The sequence below is a fragment of the Choloepus didactylus genome, chromosome 18 (assembly GCF_015220235.1).
Source record: "Choloepus didactylus isolate mChoDid1 chromosome 18, mChoDid1.pri, whole genome shotgun sequence".
NCBI classification, from domain to species: Eukaryota; Metazoa; Chordata; class Mammalia; order Pilosa; family Megalonychidae; genus Choloepus; species Choloepus didactylus.
This window is the reverse complement of record NC_051324.1, coordinates 9,357,537-9,376,143: the sequence shown is the minus strand read 5'-3', so window position 1 is coordinate 9,376,143 and position 18,607 is coordinate 9,357,537. Positions and strand designations below refer to the sequence as shown.

General features: G+C 54.2%; 1 protein-coding gene across 1 annotated transcript in view; it reads left to right on the top strand.

Annotated features, from left to right (window-relative positions):
* The window catches only part of NTN1 (netrin 1), a 185,151-nt gene that overhangs the window by 102,372 nt on the left and 64,172 nt on the right, over window positions 1-18,607 (top strand). The window contains exon 3 of the mRNA XM_037809826.1: window positions 15,464-15,652. Within this exon, the coding sequence (XP_037665754.1) occupies window positions 15,464-15,652 (189 nt within the window). The remainder of the gene's footprint in view (window positions 1-15,463; window positions 15,653-18,607) is intronic.

Here is an 18,607-nt window from a genome sequence, read left to right as displayed (position 1 = left end):
TAAATGAAATAGATTGGGGTGATGAATGCACAACTCTATGATGGTACTGTGAACAGCTGATCGTACACCACGGATGATTGTATGGTATGTGATTATGTCTCAATAAAACTGAAAAAAAATTAGGCACCCAGTTTCTCCATCTTTTTTATTTTATGGTTTCCTTTAGTGACATGAAAGCCAAGGTGCAAAGTATGGGGTGTTCAGAAGAGCAGATCTGTTTGTTATCATTTTCCATCCGAGCCTCCCATGGTGGGGTTTGAACTTCTGGAAAGGAGGAGGGTTAAGGAGATTGTGTTTCTGAATTCACTACCAGCTGTGCAGCTTGAGCTTTCTGAGGGTTGGGGGGCCCTTCGAGGGACCGGACCCTCTCATGCACATCCCTCCTTATCTGCATGACACACGGTTGGGATAGTGGCGCGGGGGTGTCAGGGTGGGAAACCGAGGACACGAGGAAGGGACTCCGTGCGCCTTGGGTGCTTACTTTGGGGCCACTCCAGGCCGGTCACGTGTTACCATCACTGTAGGGGGTTGAATTGGGTCCCCCGAAAGACGTGCTGGAGTCCCAAGCCCCGGTACCCATGGAAGTGACCTTCTTTGAAAATAGGTTCTTTGCAGGTGTAATTGGTCAAGTTGAGCCGAGGTCACGCTGGACCAGGGTGGCCTTACGAGAATGCCACAGAAAGGCACAGAGACCCCGGGGAAGGAGCCCCTGTGGCCACAGAGGCAGAGGTTGGCGTGGGGCGTCCCCAAGCCAAGGAAAGCCAAGCTGACCACCATCAGAAGCTGGAAGAGGCAACGAAGTCTCCTCCCCAGGGGCTCTGGAGAGAGCGTGGCCCTGCTGACACCTTGATGTCAAACTCCTGGCCCCCAAAACTGTTGTTTTAAGCCACCAAGTTTGTGATAATTTGCTCCAGCAGCTCTAGGAAACCAGTACTGTTACATGACTAAAGTGGGGAGAAGGGTCATGTTCTGGTTTGCTAAAGCTGCTGTTATGCAAAATACCAGAAATGGATTGGCTTTTATAAAGGGGGGTTATTTGGTTACACAGTTATAGTCTTAAGGCCATAAAGTGTCCAAGCTAAGGCGTCAACAATAGGGACCTTCACCTAAGGAAGGCCGATGGTGTCCGGAAAACCTCTGTTAGCTGGGAAGGCACGTGGTTGGCGTCTGTTGATCCTAGGTTGTGTTCCAGCTCCTCTCTCAGCTCCTGTGTGTTCTTGGTTCTTTCTCCCAGGACGTTTCTCTCTGGGGGTCCTGTCTTAGCATATCCTGGGGCAAACTCTGGGCTTCTTCTCTCTTAGCTTCTCCAGAGCTAACTCTGGGCTGGCAAAAGTCTGCTTTTAATGGCCGTCTCCAAAATGTCTCTCTCAGCTGCTCTGAGGTCCTTCTGTTTGTGAGCTCTTTTATAGGATGCCAGTGATTAAATCAAGACCCACCCTGAATAGGTGGGGTCCACAGCTCCATGGAAATAATTTAATCAAACGTTTCACCCACAGTTGATTGAGTCACATCTCCATGGAATCACTCAAAGGATTCCAACCTAATCAACACTAATACATCTGCCCCCCAAAGATTGCATTAAAGAATATGGCTTTTGGCGGAACATAATACATCCAAGCTAGCTCCGTCCTTGCCTGCTGCCCCCAACTCCCACCTCCCACTCTGTTCCCCACCATTTCCTTCAGATCTGGGCTTGGTGTTTGTTCTCTGTCTTCCCTTCCTCGGTGCTCCCAGAAGCCCCTTCACTCCTCCCAGGCACGTCATAGTTCCCAGCACAGGTGTTCTGCTGACTTTCGGGGCGAGAACTCCAGGAGGGGACCCCTTTTCTTGTCAACACCCTGGTACTCGGTCCTGAAGCAGGCAGCAGGAGAGAGTTTGGGTATCTCCCACCTCCCACCTCCCTGCTTTCCTGCTGGGTAGCGGAGCTGGAGGGACCCACAGGGACCCCCAGCAGCTGTGCCCTCCAGGTGCCCAGACGGGGAGTGAGGCTGCAGGGTAGCAGGGTACCTCTGATCGTTGGCGAGCCCGGCATCCAGCCAGGCTGTCGGCTCTCGGAACAGTTTGGAGGAGGAGGATGAAGGGACCAACTCAGCACAGGATTCTCTCCCGGCCCCTCGCCCCCATAGGGGTCAGTTCCCTGCTTTGCTTCTTGCCTGGGAGTTGCAGTGTCATAACAGAACTAGGAACAGGGCTTGCACGTCATCCCGAAAGCCCGGAGGAGGTGGTTAAGACCCTCACCAAGCGGTACTTTGTGGCGCCAACCTGTAAGAGCAATGCCCGCGGAATCTGTCGGAGCATCTCCCTTGAGAAATCAGCCTGACCCGAAGCACTTGAAACTCCAGAGGAGTGGCCACTGGTGTCCCTTGTCTTAGCTGCCCTCTCTTTGTCACCGCACTGACCCAAAGGCCCTTGCAGAAGATGCTCAACCACAGAGCATCTTTGTCTACAACAAAGAGTTGACCATAATCCTAGGGCTGTTTTCCCTGATGGTAACTGATAACTTAGGACATCATGCCAAAGGATCATTTGTACAAGTTTTCCACAAGTGAATCCACATTTGCCCCTAGGGAAGTTCTTCTGCCTCCTTCCCATGTGCACGATCTCCACCCCAGGGACTTAGGCTCATCTGCAGACGGGAAGATTCCGTGGGCCAGCCCTTCCGGAACTCATGTGTGAGGATGCTCTCGAGGCCAGCCGTAGCCTCAAGCCTGGAAGGGCCTCCCAGCCTAGACGCGAGACAGTGTGCCCCTCTCAGGCTCCCAGAGCTGGGATCCCCCTGCACTGTGTCCCTCTACTTGAATGCCCCAAGGGACGGCAGGATCACTCCTTAGAATTGCTTAGAGTGACCTGGAATCTGCCATCCCTGGTCTGTTCTGTGGCAGACCACCTTCATTCTACAGTCTACAGTGATATGATTTTTAAATAAAGCCTTAAATTATAATTTCAGAAACATCTTACTAGCGTCTAAATAACTTACACCTACTGCTTTGATTAAAATAACGATCCCATACTGGGAATCTTCTGAATTCAGATTTTGATCGTTTCCATCACAGAGCATGTCCTGATGAAAATGACCCTTTTTGGCTCAAGGTTTTAGGCCACTCTGATCAGACTTGCCTCCCTCCTCTTTGTTGCACCCTAAACCACATTGTGATTGCACGTGGGAATCTTTGCTTCTGAAACTGGGGCACAGAGGGAGATAATGGGGCATGTTGAGAGGTGGAAGGGGCCGAGGAGCTGGCTGTTGGCTCAGTATTGACAGAGGTGTCCTGTAGCAGGGAAGACACTTTTTGGATCACCCAGTGGGCAGTCTTCCCCCTCCTCTCCCATCTGCATGTGGTCCGAGTCATGGGATTTCTGTTCTCGCTTAACAGATGGAGAAAGGGAAGTGATTAGGCAAGACAATCTGGCCCTGAGGAGGCAGGAACTGGAGAATCAGACAACTTTGAGTTCAGAGGGGCGCAAACAGACCTCCTCCCTCCTGGTCCTGTTAAATCGAGGGACCCTTTTAATCTCTCCTGGGAGCTGCGATGCTGAGAAAATTAGAGTTGCCTTTGACATCTTAGGCAATGCACAAGTTTGATGGGGATCTGGAAGGTGTTGGAGACAGGTGCACTTGTCCTAAGAAAATGGTTCTTTGAAATTCACATTTAACCAGGTGTCCTGTCCTTTTATTTGCTGAATCTGGGGCCCCTCCGAGGGTGAATCAGAAAAATGACGGAGGATGTCGCTGTCGGCCTGGAGTGTGTCTCCCCAGAACCCAAGAAAGCAGCTCGGCTGGAACCCTGGTTTCTGGAACTTACAACCCAAGTCATACCGCCCCGAGGGGCATGAAAGCAGTTCTGGCCTCTGAACCGACGCCATTGAACCAGAGTTGAGTCAAGTAAATGGTCAAGCAGAAAGGGCTCCTGCCTGTGATGCTACGGAGAGCTGGGGGAGAGAGGAGGGTGTCCCGGGAGCTGCGTGTTTTCGTGCCTGGTGTCGGGGAACGGAACCGACTGGAAGCTGTTACACCTCCCCTGCTGCCAGCCTTGCCCGCCGCCGCTGGAGCCCGGCCGTGGCTCTCTGGTCTGGCATGTGCCCGACTCAGTGATGGGACCCATTACAGATGGGAAATGACTCCAGGGAGCCGGGAGCCAGGCCTGGCCTGCTTGGCTGGGAAGTCGGTTCTCATCTGTCTGCTTCATAAAGCACACGGAGAGCGTGTGCCACCTCTGGGGAAGGGAGATCGGACGGAAGGAGCCTCCCTGCCGCGGTGGGCATCTGATCGGGCGGACGGGTGAGGCACAAGGTGAAGAGGGGTGCCTGGCAGCAAGCACCCCAGGGGCAGCTTTGCTCTGCCACACCCTTGGACTCGAGAGTTCCTTGCCTCCAGGAGTGAATTCTCAGAGCCAGGGGGGGCTTCATCCAGTTTCTTTCTGCCCGAGGCCAGCCTAGCCTTGCTGGAGGAGGTCACAGAGAGAGCACTAATTTAGGAGTCAACACCAGCTGGGTCCAGAACCTTGCAAAGTCTCTTTGCCCTTGGGGCCTCATGTTTCTCATTTTTTCTAGGATGAGAGGGATTTCTTCTATGACAAGAGGGTGAAGTAGGAAATCTCTGGCCGTTCCAGCCTGGGGTTCTGTTTTTGCTTTCGGGGGGTAACGTCCCCTTTCCTTTATTTGGCTGGGTGATCTTGCGTGTGGATAGGGGTCGGGTGGGGTTAGGTTTTCACATGGGGCCCTGCTATGAGAAAAGAAGCAAATCCCCCGGTATCCAGGGCCCCCATTTTGAAGCCAGTCCCCTCAAGGGCAAGAGAGTTTGCAGGCTGTAGGCAGTGGGCAGCCACGGAAGGTTCCAGAACAGAGGAGTGACAAGATGAGAGAAATGTTTGGGGTGGCAGGCCAATTTTGAAGGTTGAGTTGCTAATGCCATAGAGGGGGCTGGGGCTGAAGTCCCCCAGGGAGGTGACGGGGCGTGGGCCCCCCTCTGCCCAGCTGTGCGGGGTGGGGCCCTGGAAAGGGGAGCTGAAGGAGGAACTGAGGAACTCTGCAGACAAAGAACTGACGACTGCTCAGGGCTTAGCAAAGCCTCCTTGGCATTTCCTCCTCCGAAGAGGAGGGTGTTTTCGCAGCCGCAGCCCTGAGTTATTCCTCAGCAGCGAAAAGGCCTGGGAGACGTTAGGAGGGGATCGTTTCAGAGCCTTCGGGGGAGACGCAGCAGCCAAAAAAGGGCAGGGGAAAGAAAAGGCTAAGATGTTTACAGAGAAAAAAGTCAGTGGAAAAAATGACGGTGAGGGCGAGCAGATTTGGGGGGTGGCCCTGGAGTTGCCCGGGGAGGGGCCTCTTGCCCTGCGCAATGGGGCAGAAGGAGAAACAAGGCTGCGGGATGTCCCTTCCGGAAGGCGTAGCCCCCGTCCTACCCTGGTACCCTCGACCCTGCCTGTGGGCCTGACCCCAGCCCCACGAAGTGCCCTCTCCGGCCTGCTCCCCGTCAGCCTGCCTGCAGAGACAGCACACATCAGGCGGCAGTAAGAGTTCACATGTCTGCTTGAAGAAGGAGACAAGACTCTGACCAGACTTCAGATTTAGCTTCTGCTCACCCCATCTCTTCTCCAGAAGCCCAGGGGTGTCTGGCTGGGGTTGGGGGGGGGGCACACTCCCAACAGCTCCTTTGTCGGCCTTCTTGACACAGAGGCCTGGGCCTTCCGCTGGATAGCAGGTGTGAAGGACTTGTTACTGGAGTGTTTGTTCAGCCCTATTAGTGGCCTGGAGGGCTGTTGACAGAGGGCCCCTTTGTGTTCAGACGTGGCTAAGGCTCTGTAAGCCCTGGACAAACACAGGCCACTTATCTCCGGAGACTTTATCAGAAACCATCTAAAGCCCGGCTTTGGCAAGCAGTCGGCTTCCCTGACTGACATGGCCCTGGGCTTTGAAGGCCTTTCCTGGTTCTTCATTTTCTCTGCCACCAAGATTCACCCCTTGTTGATTGTGTGTCTGATATCAGAGATAAAGCCCAGGTCGGAGTGGAGTGGCGGAGATTTTGTTTTCAAGTTGGAGCTTTTCAAAACACCTGGTGGCCCTGCGGGTCCTCTGTCTGCCGAGAGGGGGCGCCGTGGAAGAGAGGCTTGGAGACACGCAAGGGGCCCCTCTCTGTGGGAACTTGGCTTTGGGGGGCTGGCCAGAGGAACTCCCTGTTGCTAACTGCCCTCCTGTAAATCCTCTTACCAGGCCCCCCACCCCACGCTTTCTCTCCAGGGGTCCCGGTGGCCGCTGATCCTATTGGCGCCACGTGGCCATGGAATCATCCAGTCCCATCCCTGACCTACACCACCAGCTGGGGTGGCCTTGCTGCTCTCCACACGGCCCTGTCACTGCATCCTTGCCTTATCCTGGATCATTCCCCTCCTGAACTCCACCACTTTCCCTGCGCCTTCCTTGCTGACCCGAGTCCATCCTCAACCCATAAGAGTTCTGGTATCATGCAGTCACCGAACTTCTAGGGCCAGGAAAGGTCTTCGAGATCGTGTCCTCATTTTTTTCAGATTGGGGTGAGGCCCGGTATGGGTTTCCAGGGCCACACAACTGGGGGAGTAGTAGAATCAGGATGAGAGCCCAGGTCTTCCAAATCAGCGCCGGCTCTCCCTCCTCTCTTCCTTGCTGCCTGGTGAAGTCGTCTCCACCGTGTGCTGCTTTGTCTCATTTAATAGTGATTCCGCTCCCATGTGCCCTGCCTCTCTGCACTGTCAGCATCTAGGTCCTGTCCTTAGACATCTTTTTCCTCCTCGACCAGTGGTTCTCACCGTGGGGTCCTCACGAGCTACATCAGCATCACCTGGGAACTTGTTGGAATTGCAGATTCTCAGGCCCCACTGACGACACGCTGAAGCAGAAGCTCTGGGCAGGAGGCTAAGTGATCTGTGTTTTGGTTTAAAATGACAGAAACTATTTGTCACACGATTGCAGAGGCCAGAAGTCCAAAATCAGTGTTGAGAGGGCCGTGCTCCCTCAGAAGTCTGTTGGAAAGAATCGGTTCCATGCCCCTCTCCTGGCTTCTGGCGATGGTGGGCAACCCTTGGCTTGTGGTCACGTCACTCCAGTCTTCACATGGTCACGTGGCCGTCCTCTCTCCATCTGTCTCCATTCCCCCTCCCCTTATAAAGACACATCGTGGATTAGGAGCCCACCCTACTTCTAGTCTGGCCTTATTTTAATTTGCCTCCTTTTATTTGAAATGACCCTGTTTCCAAGTAAGATCACATTTGGAGGTGCTAGGGATTCAGACATCAATATATCTTTTTGGGGTACAAGATTCAACCCATAACAGGGAAAATAAAATCATAGCAATCTGTGATCTAATAGTCCTGCCAGTGGCTTCTGTTCATCTTAAATGTGAGAACCATCGCCTGCTGGGGCCTTGGGAGTGGGGCACCGTGGCTCCCTGCTTTGGAAAGCAAAGGTTGAGGGAAGGAAGAGGGGGCTCACCCCGCAGAGAGCCAAGTGCAGCCGTGTGAGCCCTGCAGCTGCCGACGCCAGAGCCTGGCCCCGTTGATACATGTTGAATGAAGACCCCAGTGAGCAGTGGCGCAGAAGCCCCTCCCGCTGGGGGCATCCTGCGTGGCCCCATCTGGAATGGGGTCTTCCCCGTGAGGCTCGGGGTGCTGGGTGGTGGTCCCGCAGTCACTTTCCTCTCCCTGGTGGTCCGCGCTGCGGTGGCGCCTGGCCTGTCGACGTCTTGGGGACAAGCTTTGAGGCCGATGCTCGGGGGATAGAGGGGACATCGGATGGAGGTGTAGGCATCAGCCAGACTTTTGTCACCATTGGGACTCCGCAAGGGCCGAGCCCACCTTGTCCTCGCTCGCTGTCATGCCCCATTGCCTTACGCAGGGTCTGGGCCTTCGTGGCTCAGGAAATACCTGTCGGATGAACAAATAAATCCACGAACAGCCCCGTTGGCCAGTAATAAAAGGCAGCCTGTCGTCTGGGCTTGCAGCTGGTAGGTTTATCCGCATTTATGCTCACAGCTCTTAGTCCAGCTCACCTGTAGACATGAGAGGGCCCCAGAAATGCCGCGGCCAGTCCCTGCTCAGCCCCTTTCCCAGAAGGAGGCTTTTGAAAAGCCCGTTGGCTCCGAGCGTTTCACCACGCGGCAGGTGGGAGCCGTGGTGTCTCTGCCCGGCCATTTCGGGGAAAGCTTAAAACCGTGCTCAGAGAAGACATACACTGGAGGCAGAATAGTTAAAATTTATAAACAAGAGGCAGACAATTTCTAAATAAATAGTACACCAAACAGAGGAAGTACAACCACCTCAAACTCTTCAAAATAACTACCAAATTTTTTTTATTATTCCGAACCTATTATTTAAGGGGGTGTTTCTCTTACCGTAAACTTCACTTCAGGGATCTCGCTCTCTCTGGACAGCGGGCCGTATTCCCATCAATTTCTTTTCGATTTCACTCCAGTTCCATCAGCCCGAGTTGGTCTGTAGCCCCCCAGGGAGCTTGTCTGGAAAGACAGCCTCAGATCCTTCCCAGACTTTGGGAACCAGAATGTGCATTTTTAACAAGATCCTCTTGGGGAACCCATGTGCACGTGACATTTGCCCACGGTGGGCTCTCACTGTCCTCCTGGCCTTGCCCCCCACAAAGTGCCAGCTGAAGGGCCCCTGCCTGCCGTCACTGCAGCACCTGCCGTGGTTGGGGATCCCAGATCCACTGTGGATCGCTTGGTCCCCGTCTCCCTCCCTTCTGGGACTGGAAGCACTGTCAGGGCAGGGACTCCACTTCTTTGCCGCCATGCCCCCTTGGGCCTCCCCAGCGCCCTGTTGGAGAGGCTTCAATCAAAGGACCAGTGACTGTCACCCCTCGGGGCAGCGTTCTCAGCCGAGCTCCTAAAGGGTGGCTGCAGGGTTCATACATAGAGAACAGCATTTTGGGCAGCAGCAAAGAAGTATAAAAATTCCCACACCCCAGGGATGGGGGTGGGGGTGCGAGTGTCACAGTCTCTAACCCAGAGTTTCCCAACCTCAGCACTGTCCACATTTGGGCAGGATAACTCGGTTGTGGGGGGTTGGCCCGTGCACTGTAGACGGTTTAGCAGCATCCCTGGCCTCCACCCGCCAGATGCCACTAGTCCTGCCCTGTCCCCCCACTCTCCGCCAAAACCGTCTGCAGAGCATTGCCAAATATCCGCTGGGAGGGGAGGGCACAAAACCGCCCCTGGTTAGAATCACGACTTCAGTCCCTCCCCGGGGAGTTGGGAGAGCATTTTGTCCTTGCGGGCCTTCCCCGGCAGCCACAGATGCAACCAGCAGAGGAGCTGACGAGGAAAGCAGCGGCCCCCTCTTCCCTTGGCGTGTCCGTCCTGCCCCAGCCTGTTCCTGGCCACGTGGAAATGTGCCGCTGATCAGGACGGATCAGAGGCTGTGCTGGCTCCAGGGCTGGGGGATGGTTTCCTGCATGCAGAGTGCTGATGATGCACCCAGGGGTGAGTTATTTTGGACACTTCAGCAGCAGACACCTGAGCCCCAAATTCCTTATTATGCTGCAGAAATTACACGGGGCATCCTTAAAAGACTCGCCCAGAAGGAGAGAACACCACTGGGCGGGATTCTGTGCTCGGGGAGGGGCTGAGGCTGGAGCGTCCGAGAGGCCCAGCACCCATGGTTTCCGTGTTCCCCTGAGAGAGCCCCGAGTCATGGGAAATAGAGGGGAGCCAGGGCTGGGGTCCCTGAGAGACAAGACCTGGGATACAGCTTAACAACGACTGTGTGATGCTTCCTGGGTCTGGGGTAGTGCCCTGGGGTTGGCGTTAGTGCCTTAGGGACTTCTGGGAGAGGCCAACACCTGTGTTTGATAAACTCATCAAACCACTGGATGCAGATGTGCTCCCTACTGTGTGCAGAGCCCTTCCCAGAGTCTGGGAGTGGCCTAGGGCCTCTTAGGTGTGCCGCCTTCTCCTTAAAGCTTGCAGTCTGTGCTGGAGCAGACAGCAGTTAAACAGAAGAAGAGTTAAAGCATCAAGGCAAAGTGATTCTAAGCGCCACTGAAAGAATCGTCACAGACGTCACAAAACCTCATCTTGTCTGGGAGTGGTCAAGGAGTCTGTCTATCTGTCTGGTCTAATCTAAACTCTCTCTCTCCCCCCCACTCTCTTTCTCTCGTCCAACTACCTGCTCACCCATGCACCTGCCCTCCCTCAGTCCCTCCCTCCCTTCCTTCCCTCCCTCCCTCACTGCCATCTTTCCATCCTTCCATCCAACTTCCCTCTCTCCTTCACTTCCGCTCTCTCTCTCGTTTGTACAACAGTTTAACAAGGCTGCTCTGGGCTGGGTGCCCAGGATCTAAGGGCACACACAGTCTGTGCCCTCCAGGAGCCCCCACATTTGATGAGAGCATTTGTCCCACTTTGCGTTTGCCGATGTGAGTGCACAGCCGCCCCCTCTGCTGCTAGACGAGAAGCCTCTGGGCAGTGCAGGGTGCCTCGTCCATCTCCGTATCCCCCACGGCACACGGCACGTGCCTGGCACATGGCCAGAGTGCCACAAAGGTGTGTGGGGCTGAACTGACCCGGGGGTGGCGAGGGCCTGGGCACTTGCATTTGAGGGGGGGTGTCAGAAAAGCTTCGGGAGTGTTCAGAGCCAAGAAGTGGTGACAATAGGGCCTGAGGACTCTTTGGTTGGGGGAGGAGAGAGGTCCCCATCTCTTGGGCCCCTCTTGCTGTCCAGTTCCTGTGGGGGAGCATGGTGGGGGGCTTCTCCTCCTCCTAGCTCCCCCTGCCCCTGTCGAGGCCCCACGTCTGAAATGCAGCCACATTTGTCACTTCCTTGGTGTTTCCCATGCGATAGCTGAAGGAGGGGACGGAGCTGGGATTCTAGAGCAGACAGCTCTCCCCGGGAGGCTGGGCCCTGGATCCCAGAGAAGACGCAGAGCCCCTCGTGCGCAGCTCTGCTTTCCCCTTCCTCCAGCCGGCCCGGGCACTGCCTGCCAAGCAAGATTAGCGCCCTGACCTCTCTGTTCTCACAGAGCTGCCCTTTCCTTTCCCGCTTGAAACCTGATAATGAAACTAATACCCAATATTTTTGCCTCCAAGAGAAGCAGGAGATAAACAGGAAGGCATGAGGGATTAAGGTGTCTCTTCTAGGAAGGGGCTCAGGACAAGTAGGGAGCTGGGTGACACCTCCGAGTAGAGCTGAGGCATCCAGAGGTGAGCCTCTTAGTCTGCTGCATTTTTCCGTTTGTGTAGGGAAAATAAAACAATGTGAAAAGAAAACAAGCTGTAAAATATTTTGCAAAACCTGAGCGTGGGCAATCGCCACTTGATGTCCCCCTGACAGCTCTGAGAAGGAGGGGCGAGGGCAGGCGGGGAGCCCTGCCTTTTGATGTGTGGCCTCTGAGTTTTCTTTTGTGTGACCAGTTGCTTGGGAAGAGCCCTTTGTTGATGTAGGGTGCACATGGGAGAGAGATCCCAGGCTGAGCTCCCGGGAGGAGCACAGTTGGGGAATGCAGGAGGGTTGGAGCTGCTTTTACAGGGGAGGGTGCAGGATGAGCATCTGCCTCCAAGAAGGACCAGAGAAGCTGCTACGGAGGCCTTTCCCCTGCACAGAGTGGGGCCTGAGGAAGTGAGGCCCAGGGGATCCTCCCAGATCCCAGCCCCCAGGAAGGTGGGCTGGGCACCCCAACTCCTGTGCTTGTAGAAAAGATCAAGATTCTGGGCCATCATCTAGGCCCAGATGTGACTGACTCCTGGAGCTGGGGTTCCCCTCTCCTGGGGCAGTGGGCCAGGAGCAGAAGACCTGGGTTCCTGGCCTGGCCCCACCACTGAGCTCTGGGGCCTGGGTGGTCACCTGACGTCTCCGAACCCCCTTGTCTGGCTGGGTGACGCAGCACAGTCCTTTGCACGGAGGGCAGGCCGTACCTCCATCTTCCTTCTTTGTACTTGGTTGACCTCAGAACCAAAGGCTGGAGGTCCCGAGGGGCAGTTGGTAAAGCTCTCAGAGTCATTCTCTCCTAATTGGACTTTCAGCTGCTTCCAAGCTTTGGGGTGTGGGCTGTGTCTCCGCTACTGCTCCCCTGTATTGCTCTTATAATGCCTGTGTCTGTTTCAGCTTGTTAAATGAGTGACTGACAAGTGAGCAAGTTGGATGGTGACTCTCAGAAGAGCTTCAAAGCTTACAATGTCAGAGAGAGAAATTAAAGAGGCAAATGTTTTAAAATCACAAAGAAAAATAGTATCTGAATAAGAAACTGATAATATTTGCAGCCTGTATGGTAAAAAAGACAGATGGCTTTTAAACTACCATATGAAGAGTTTTACATATCATGAAGAAAAAAAAACCCACCTTATTTAAAAACTGGGCAAAAGGCATGAACAGGCAACACCCAGAAAAAGAAATAAGAGAAAAATAAACACATAGAGAAATGTCCATCCTCACTGGTAGTCAGCAACTTGCAGATTAAAATCATGTGTGTATTCTTTTTTTTCCCCCCTCCTGACAAACTGGCAAAGATAAAAAGGAAAAGAACGCTGATACCAAATGTGTGTTGTTATACTTTTCCAGGGAGTGGCGAAATGGGAGCTCTTACCTCCTGCTGGTGGGAATGTAAACTAGTACAGCTTTTTCTTGAGGGCAGTTTGGCAATTTGGATCTGAAATTTAAAATACACAGATCCAAAATTTAACCCAGCAATTCCATTTTGAGAAATTTTCTGCGTGACAATTATCAGAGGAGATTGAAAGTCTGTATGTGCAAAAAGGGGGTTACCACTGCGCTATTTATTATAGTGAAAAATGGAAACAACCTAACTGGCCAGCGCTCCAAGGAACCTGCTAGGTCCGTCTGTCCATGTGACAGAGTACTGGACAGCCTTTAAGATTCATGAAGAATGTTATTTGACATTTTTAAAATACTCACCAATTTAAAAATGCCCATGACCAGATGTATCTCAGTATCTAGGTTTGTATGGGCTTTGCATTATTTTTGCAACTGTCTGGTAAGTGTGAAATTATTTCAAAATAAAAAGTTAAAAAAAAAATCCTGGAGATATAAGTATGATCCATTTTTGTAGGAAAGGGTTAAATAGCTACAGACGAAATAGCTGCATGTAAATGAAAGCCTGAAAGACCCCAGCCAGTGTTAGCAGTGACTGATGGAAATGAGTGCATTTTCTTTCCTTTATGCTTTTGTTTTTCAAGTTTATGGCATTAAACATTTATTTCTTTAGAAATTAAATGATTAAAAAATAAAAACTTAGCATGAAAGCAGTGAGCAGGTGGCAGCCAGCTCCAAAGTGGCGTTAGCTGGGCAGGGAGGGGCCTGGGGGGCCCATGGCCCAGGTGCCCAGGCCACCTGGTGGGGGTGGCAGTGGGGGTCAGGAAGTGACGGTGAAACCACGACACGGAGGATGAGAAGGGTGTAGCCCGATGAAGGGGGCGGCTGGGAGAAGGGAGCCCCAGGACAAAAAGAACCGAGTGTGCCAAGCCCCAGAGGGCAGGTGCGCGTCCTCACCCCGGCGACCCCCAGGAGCTGAAAAAGTCTGGTTTCGCCGGACCATAAAGTGCCAGGGGAGTGAGCAGAGCTGTGCCCCGAGGAGCAGCCTTCTCAGAGCCCTGAAGGCCATGCTAAATGGTTTAGACTTTACCCTGAGGAACACGACGAGCTATTTAATATTTTAAAATAGGTAATGGACATGCTCCCAGGGGCGCTTAGAAATCCTGCTCTGGTTAGAGGACAGAATGGTCTGCAGGGGTCAGCTCAGGGGACTCAGGGACCAGAGTGGGCTGCGGCCAGGGCCAGGATGGAGGGGAGAGAATGACTCGGGGGAGGCAACTCTGCGTCCAAGTGGAGACCCCAGACTGGAAGCTGGAGACATTGACTGGGGAGTTGGGGAAACAGAAATGGTCACTGAAGCCATGAAGAGTGGGTGAGACGAACTCAGGAGAGTGAGATAGACCCAGGAGAATGAGACAGACCTGGGAGAGACTGAGATAGATCCAGGGAGACTGAGATAGACCTGGGAGAGTGAGACAGACGCGGGAAACTGAGATAGACCTGGGAGAGAGTGAGATAGACCCGGGAGAGTGAGACAGACCCGGGAGAGACTGAGATAGACCTGGGAAAGAGTGACATAGACCCGAGACAGTGAGATAGACCCAGGAGAGAGTGAGATGGACCCAGGAGAGTAAGACAGACCCAGGAAAGAGTGAGATAGACCTGGGAGAGAGTGAGATAGACCTGGGAGAGTGAGACAGACCCGGGAGAGACTGAGATAGACCCAGGGAGACTGAGATAGACCTCGGAGAGAGAGACAGACCCGGGAGACTGAGATAGACCTGGGAAAGAGTGACATAGACCTGAGACAGTGAGATAGACCCCAGAGAGAGTGAGATGGACCCAGGAGAGTGAGACAGACCTGGGAGAGACTGAGATAGACCCGGGAGAGTGAGACAGACCCGGGAGAGACTGAGATAGACCTAGGAGAGTGAGACAGACCCGGGAGACTGAGATAGACCTGGGAAAGAGTGACATAGACCTGAGACAGTGAGATAGACCTCAGGGAGAGTGAGATGGACTGAGGAAAGTGAGACAGACCTGGGAGAGATTGAGATAGACTCAGAGAGACTGAGATAGACCTGGGAGAGTGAGATAGACCCGGGAGAGACTGAGATAGACCTAGGGAGACTGAGATAGACCTGGGAAAGAGTGACATAGTCCCGAGACAGTGAGATAGACCCGGGAGAGAGTGAGATGGACCCAGGAGAGTGAGACAGACCTGGGAGACTGAGATAGATCCGGGAGAGTGAGACAGACCCGGGAGAGTGACATAGACCTGGGAGAGAGAGAGACAGATGTGGGAGGAGAGAGATAGACCCATGAGATGGGACAGACCCTGGAGAGTGATACGGAGCCACTGGGGCACATGGGCTGAGTCCTGGTGCAGGTCAACACATGAGGGGCAGGTGCAGGGGAATAGGACTGAGAAGGGGCCTGCTGGCAGGGAGGAGGTCAGAAGACTGGGAGCAGAGGGGTGGGGCCGGCCATGCCCATGATGGGAAAGTCGCCCCAGCTGACGGTGGAGAGAAGGCCCCAGAGTCACTCGTGGGTGAGGGGGACAGGGGAGCCCTGTGGCGTGCGCCTGAAAGGAATGGGGAGTGAACACAAGAGTAGGGGCAAGTGCCTTGGAAGCAATATTTGGGCACAAGGAGGGTGCCAGCTCCACCTCTCCACTCCTGTGGGTGGTGGGTGGGTGTTGGGGCAGGGGCTTGGGGTAGATGAACAGCCTCCACCTGAGAGGAAAGTGGGGGTTCAGTTGTGGTTCAGATTCTCCTGATTGTTCAATAAATGCTTCTCGACGGCTGCAAACCGTGGGAGCCCAGTAACCCGCTTCCGGAGCCAGAGGCGGCCTCACTGGGCCTGGCGGTGTGGGGTGGAGAGGGGGTGTCCTCCCAGCGCCCCCACCCCTGACGGCCTCTCCCTCTCTCCCGCAGCCTGTAACTGCAACCTGCACGCCCGGCGCTGCCGCTTCAACATGGAGCTCTACAAGCTGTCGGGGCGCAAGAGCGGCGGCGTCTGCCTCAACTGCCGCCACAACACGGCCGGCCGCCACTGCCACTACTGCAAGGAGGGCTACTACCGCGACATGGGCAAGGCCATCACCCACCGGAAGGCTTGCAAAGGTGGGTGTGCAGGGTGGGCAGCGGGGCCTTCCTCTCCCTCCTTCGCTGCTTCTATTTATCTTTTCTAGTCCCCACCCAAATCGACACAGACGATCATTCTGCACACACACACTTGCATACGTGCACACACGCACACATGCACACACACACTCAGCAACCTGGCCTTACCCGCGTATGTGGAAATAGAAGCCGAGGCAAAGGGGCGATGGAGAAATGGCTCAAAGGAGAAGAAAGGAGAAGGTGTGAAGCCTGCGATGGTGCAGGCCTCCCCCCTGCCCCCCCATTTCTCCTGGGCACAGGTGTGCCGCATTCCAGAGGGCCAGGAGTCAGGTTCACCTGGCTTAGCGTCGGGACAAAGGACTCCCTTTCACAGACCCACACGGACGTTCTTAGAATGGGAGCACCCCCTACCCACCCCACCCCACCCCAACACACACAGACACGCACAGTCCCAGAGGGGCCGGCGGCTTTGGGGGGCAGGGCTGCAGAAGGAACATTTAATCCATCTGCAAACAGTTTTATGTCTCAGGACAAAAAAGAAAAAAAAAAAAAAAATTAAAAGGAGCCGGGAGACTCCATTTTCGCCCAGCGAAGCAAGCACTCATGTTTTAACTTTCCGCTGTTTGTTTTTCTCTCACCAACAAAACTGAAGCAGTGGTCAGATGACTCAGAGGAGCTGATGATGAAATGCTGGGGAACTGGGTGATGCTGGGGAGTGTGATGGTGGGGGGTGATATTTCTGTCAGTGTTTGGAAATTCCAGGGCCTGGGACTCGCCTGGTCCAAAATGTTGGCCCCAGGGCCAGGGCCTGCCATGAACGTGGCTTTCCAAGAAGACACGTCCCTCCACGGGCTCTTGGGCCACGGCCCAGCATGGCAGGGGCCTGACTTGGACCTGTGTGGACGGTGACTCAGGAGGGGCCGTGCCACGGCAGAATCCTATCCAGGTAGTGAGCGGCAGCGGGGACACCCTTCTGGGGCAGGTCTCGGGTGGGGTTTCGTGCTAGCTGCTGCTGAGTGCATGGATGAAGCAAAGGTACCCTCTTCTGAGCAGGAAATCCACCAGATGTTGGGTACTTGTGCACAGGACGCAATTTGTGGGGCCCAGGGCACAATGAAAATGTTCAAAAATCATTAAGAGTTTCAAGATGGCGACAGCAGAGCGTAAACTGAGTGCCAGGCCCTTCTTAGTGGGAGGCCTGGGCAGCTGCACAAGTCTCACGCCCAAGAAGCCAGCCCTGCTTGTTTGGAACCCCCCATCACGAAATAAAAAACACATATACACAAAAATGGCTCCCAGTCTGTCTCCTCCAGGATGAATCCCTTCGATTCCAATTAAACAGGGTTGAGTAGGGTGGCTTCCGAGAGATAAGCAAGCTTTCCTTCTGGCTGTGGATTTGAGGCTACTGCTGGCGGTCGCCAAGAGAATTTTGAACATAAAGGAAGCTGGGCGTTTCCATGTCAAAACCAAACCGAGCCAGGTGAGAGTCCCCCAGGAAATCTGGAGCAGAGAATGGGAAGGTGGCTGAGCCAAAGGGACCAGGCAGGTGTCTGCGGTGGCAGCAAGACGTGAGAAAGGGCCCTGACCAGGGAAAGGTTTCGTAGTTTTCAGAGAATGTGATTGGAAGGTATCCAGTTCCTTTGTCTGTGCCCAAAGTGTCTGTCATCTCTCTTTTACAGAAGAAACCGAGGCTGGGGTCTTGTAAACAAATGGCTTGCCCATCGATTTCTTGGGACTTTGGCCAAGAAGTTCTCAACTGCAGAGCTACAGAGGCCACTCGAGCAAGCAGCCCTGTGCCCGTGGGCGAGAGGGTCTGGGCTCACTGGGCTCCAGGTGGAAGGACACTGGCCATTTCCTGCCGTGCCACTCTCTGCTGTCAGAGCCGGAAAGTCGCGTCCCCTGGAGAGGCAGCAGCGGGCAGGCCTTAGTTGTCTTGCCATGGCCTCCCCAACCCTCTCCCCTGTGGCCGTGGCATGCGGCAAGGATGGTGTGCTAGCTAGTGAGAGATGACAAGGAGCCACAGGGTTCTGGGGACCTGGACCTGCCCTTCCCGGCTCCCCTGTCACTCTGGTTAAACGGTGCAGAAATGCCCGGCTTCCTTTTGCTTGTCTGCAAGAGAAACAGATGCAGGCACACAAGGGCGTGGGTCTGTTTTATTATTTTAAACACTGCAGCTGGCCGGGGTGGTCAGTGTCTTCCTGCCCCCGCCCTGGTCAGCAGCCGCTTCCAGACCCGGTGGGAAGTCCGGAAGAAGAACCCACGGGAGAGGTAGATGGATTCTGCTGAGATGGACATATGCAAACCCCTGCGGAGGAGAAGTTCCAGAAGAGGGTGGGGCCCTTGGTGCCACCTGATTGGTGAGAAAAGACCAGCTTCAGGGTCCTCCCACGTGATTGGTGAGAAAATACCAGGCTTCAGGGTCTTGGCCCCTGATTGGTGAGAAAAGATCAGCTTCAGGGTCCTGGCACCTGATTGGTGCGGAAAAGTACTACCTGACCAGCTCTAACAGTGATTGGTGAAGAATAGTATTGCCTGAAGGATTCTACTGTGTGATTGGTGAGAAAAGACATGGCCATCTGGTGAGGAAAAAACAGGAGCCTGCCATTAGAATGGTGAGGAAAGGCATTTCTGGAAAGTTCCAGATCTTTCCCCTCAGCGCTTTGTTTTCCAGGTGTCACCCCCTTAGGGGATGCGGGAACCCTGAACCTCAATTCCCCCAGGGGGGCACTTCCTGCCAAAATGAGACCCTGAGAATTTGGCCAGAACCACCTTCAGGAGAAGTTCAGGGGTTTTGAGCTCTCCAGACGGGGGTCTCCCCACGAGCCCCCCAGGCGTCCCTCCTTGTCTCCCAGGGTCGGATGGTTTAAGAAGGCGGTTCCTTTGGCCAAAGCTCACTGGTCCCAGCATCTCCTTCAGAGACTTTCAAAATCCTGTCAGAATAGGGCAGCCCCCAGG